General features: G+C 44.1%; 1 protein-coding gene across 2 annotated transcripts; it reads left to right on the plus strand.

Annotated features, from left to right (window-relative positions):
• The first annotated feature begins 1,192 nt into the window (after positions 1-1,192).
• On the plus strand, positions 1,193-3,274 carry dmrta2 (DMRT-like family A2). 2 transcript variants are annotated; one of them, XM_036522243.1, is made up of 2 exons: positions 1,193-1,948; positions 2,383-3,274. In XM_036522243.1, the coding sequence occupies exons 1-2, from the start codon at positions 1,483-1,485 to the stop codon at positions 3,237-3,239; spliced, it is 1,323 nt and encodes a 440-aa protein (XP_036378136.1). In that variant the 5' UTR covers positions 1,193-1,482; the 3' UTR covers positions 3,240-3,274. The 2 variants fall into 2 exon arrangements, with proteins under 2 accessions (XP_036378136.1, XP_036378135.1); XM_036522242.1 differs by having other exon boundaries at positions 1,193-1,939.
• The last annotated feature ends 366 nt before the right edge of the window (positions 3,275-3,640 follow it).

Raw genomic sequence — 3,640 nt, forward strand, 5'->3', positions numbered from 1 at the left:
AGGAATTTAACCTACACGTTAATTGCTATTTTTGTGCTGTATCCACACAAGATAACAGTCGTGTACATCATAAACAAGTATTCCCGCGCTTTCGTGATGAAAACGACAAACTCTGCAAATGTGTAACAATTTAATTCAGAGTATTCGTTAGGGTGACTTACCTTGTCACTTCACGGACTTCTTGGTCCATGACGTCATCAAGACTTTTGCTAATCACCTCCCACACTAAATTGAATGAAAAATGAAACTAAATGAAATTAGGATTCTTGAATTAGATTAAAAACTATTTCAGAATGTACACATTTGAAATATTTTTTTTTCCATGTGAATACACTACATGAACACAGTTACAAAAGAAAAGTAAAACGAAAATGTAGAAATGATTAATCCTAAATACAGTAGTTACATATTTTGTCCATTAGAGATAATCATAAATGTAAGGGACATTAAATCATTTTTTCAGTTCATATATTGTTTATTTCTTTGGAAATTGTCAACTAGTATTGTCACAAAAATTCAAGTTCGCTATTATAAGTAATATGTTTTAGCTCTGCAGGATCTCCTTCAGATTTTAAACACTTGTTGTTTGAGAAAGAACTCAGGTGGACACAGTTGAAAAAAGGGACAAGCCAATCAGATTGCACCTTCCCCTTTTGGCCAATGACAGGCGCCACATTGTTGTCAAATTTGTCTAATGAAAACGTAGGAGCAACAATAGAGAGAGAGATCTGTATCTAGTGGCAATCTCTCGAGTTAGTTAGTGTCTCACGCTGATGGCAGTAGCAACTTCAAGTCTTTTTGGTGAAATTCAGTTAAACGGGTCTTTACTATTTTCTCATTGATCAGGAGGAAGCCTTTGGATTTTCACGCAGATTCTGAACATCTTTCTTGTAAGAATTACTTTTTAAGTTGTACATTCCAAGACTATTCAAACATTTGGTTTTTCTGTTTTGTCTCGATTTTTTCAAATTGTTTCTCGTATTTTTGGACCATTTATCTCTGAAACGGTACAAACTTTCGAGGATAAACTAAATATATCATTAAACTCCTTTAATGGACAGTTAATGGACAGAATACAAACGTGTCAAGATTCTGTAACTAACAGTATGGGGAGGTATCGTTGATTATTTTCAACTCTTGTAGGCGTTTCACTTTACTCTAAAACAAGAAATCCAGGAAATACCTGCAGGAATTTACTTGTAGCATTAATTCGACCGGTTTCAGCTGAGAAGGAAACCGCAAGGTGTTACTTAGCATTAGTACCAAATGTTCCTCTTTTAAAAACTCAGCTGTCTTCTAAATAAGTTACCATCCGCAAGGTCAAAGAAGAACTCTAGATGATATATTTATTTAGTTTCACGTCAAGGTGATATCAAGCAACCAATGCGTTAATACTTTCGTCTGAATTTCAGACTTCACGCGCAGTTGAGACTGAGTGAAAGGACGTGTTAGCCTAATAGTTGTGTATATACAAAAGAGGACATGGATATGAGATCAGACATCCCTACGGCCCCGACAGGATCCCAGGTACACCCTGGGGCTGCTGCTGCTGCTGCTGCTTCTATCCCCGTTTCTATGGCCAGCAGTCTTCTCCGGGGTCCCCCACTGCTCCTGCGCGCCACGGAGAAATATCCCCGCACTCCCAAATGCGCCCGGTGTAGGAATCACGGCGTGGTGTCCGCGCTGAAGGGACACAAGCGCTACTGCCGCTGGAAGGACTGCATGTGCGCCAAGTGCACCCTGATCGCTGAGAGGCAGCGTGTGATGGCAGCGCAAGTGGCTCTCCGCAGGCAGCAGGCTCAGGAGGAGAACGAAGCACGAGAACTGCAGCTCCTTTACGGCACAGCGGAGGGTCTTGCGCTGGCGGCTGCGAACGGAATCATTCCGCCTCGTCAGAACTATGAGGTGTTTGGATCTGTGAGCAACGAAACTAACCCTGGTGAGTACAGTTATTAGAGTTTTGTAGTGTCTAATTTGTTTGTCATGTAATGATCATTTTGACAACTGTACCTAATGACGGATAAGCCATGCTTTTAAGGTAGGCTATTTCATGTGCTATGAAAAATGGCGTTGGCCTACTTGTGTCTAATGTTAAACAAACCTACACACAGGTTACACCATTCATGTTTGTATGACTAATATCTGTTTTGATTATTCTCCTATATGAAATCATTTATTCCAATTGTTTTGAAAGGTGGTACGTACAGTACAACTGACAAACAAACTGGCAAGTCAGTTAACCACATCTTGTTAGAACACAAACCTGCTTGCTTCGCTAAGGGACCAATGATCCCGTACCATACATTTTAGTCATTACCATAGAGTTTAGTCATTGTAAATATGTTTAACTATATTTTCATGTGCATTTATTTATATTTACAGATGGGAATATTCAAAAATTCGACTTGTTTCCAAAAGCCCAGATGCCCAGGTCAGTAACCCCACAGCAGAACTTGGGAAAGTCGGTATCCACTGATACCGAATCGATGCCTGGGATTTCATCCCCAGAGGTGCGTCACGGCTCAGGTTCCGAGAACGGAGACGGAGAGTCATCGTTCGTAAGCTCTCCCGTTTCCAAAACCCAGAAAGACGGAGAAGAGACCCCGGGCTCGATCAGTCCCTTGGGGTCCGACTCCGGGTCAGAGACGGACAAGGACGAGCAGGAGCCGTCGCCTTCCTCCGCCGCCTCCAAGCAAATGAACGCCATCGACATTCTGACCCGGGTCTTCCCCAGCCACAAGCGGAGCGTCCTCGAGCTGGTCCTGCAGGGCTGCGGCAAAGACGTAGTGCAGGCCATCGAGCAGATCCTCAACAACAGCGCGCAGCCCAAGGCCCCCGAAGAGGCGTGGACGGCGGAGCGGATGCTGCAGAGCGTGCAGCCTCCCTCGGCCTCCGCCCCGAGGCCCATTTTACCTGGAGCCATGACACTGAGCAACAGGTCAGCGTTCTCACCTTTGCAGCCGAACGCGCCGCACTTCGGCGCAGATCCGAGCGCGTACCCGCTGAGCACCCACCTGGGACTGAACCCTCTGCGTCTCGCTTACTCGGCTCATAGCAGAGGGCTTGCCTTCATGACTCCATACTCTACAGCTGGTCTGATGCCAACTCTGGGCTTTAGGCCGCCAATGGACTATGCCTTTAGTGACCTCATAAGGGATAGGACGATTTTGCACAAGGACTCGGGGTACACCAGTGGACTCTATGGACCCTTGGTGAATAATACCCCTGATAAGCAGTGAGGGACAAGTGAAAACTCACTCAGTCAGAAGATGGGACAGGGACTATGATGGCTTACGAAAGCGTACAAAAAGGAAATGACAATGTATTTGTAGCCAAACGTTTTTATAATAGCCTCTAATGCTTCCGGCTGTACAGACTATACTTGTCTGAAATGGCCTGTAAAGAAAACATTTTTGAGGTTTGCCCAAAGCCGACATGACATACAATACCAGCAATAACAAGCTGGAACTGTATCAAAGTCTAATCGCGAAATAAAACCAAGAGCGCCTTAATTGGCTTGTCTGACCGATGTCGGTTTACACTTTACACGCCATTTGTAAAGGGGTTGTTATCTGAGATTAGCGGGTAGGTAAACGGTTTGATTTAAGAAATGATTGTGGATCCTAATCATTCTTTGGTA

Source organism: Megalops cyprinoides, chromosome 2 (assembly GCF_013368585.1).
Source record: "Megalops cyprinoides isolate fMegCyp1 chromosome 2, fMegCyp1.pri, whole genome shotgun sequence".
Taxonomy (NCBI): Eukaryota; Metazoa; Chordata; class Actinopteri; order Elopiformes; family Megalopidae; genus Megalops; species Megalops cyprinoides.

Coding starts and splice junctions, on each gene's coding strand:
- dmrta2 (XM_036522243.1), top strand. CDS start 1,483: ATGGATATGAGATCAGACATCCCTACGGCCCCGACAGGATCCCAGGTA. Junction 1,949..2,382: donor AACTAACCCTGGTGAGTACA/GTTATTAGAGTT, acceptor TTATATTTACAG/ATGGGAATATTCAAAAATTC.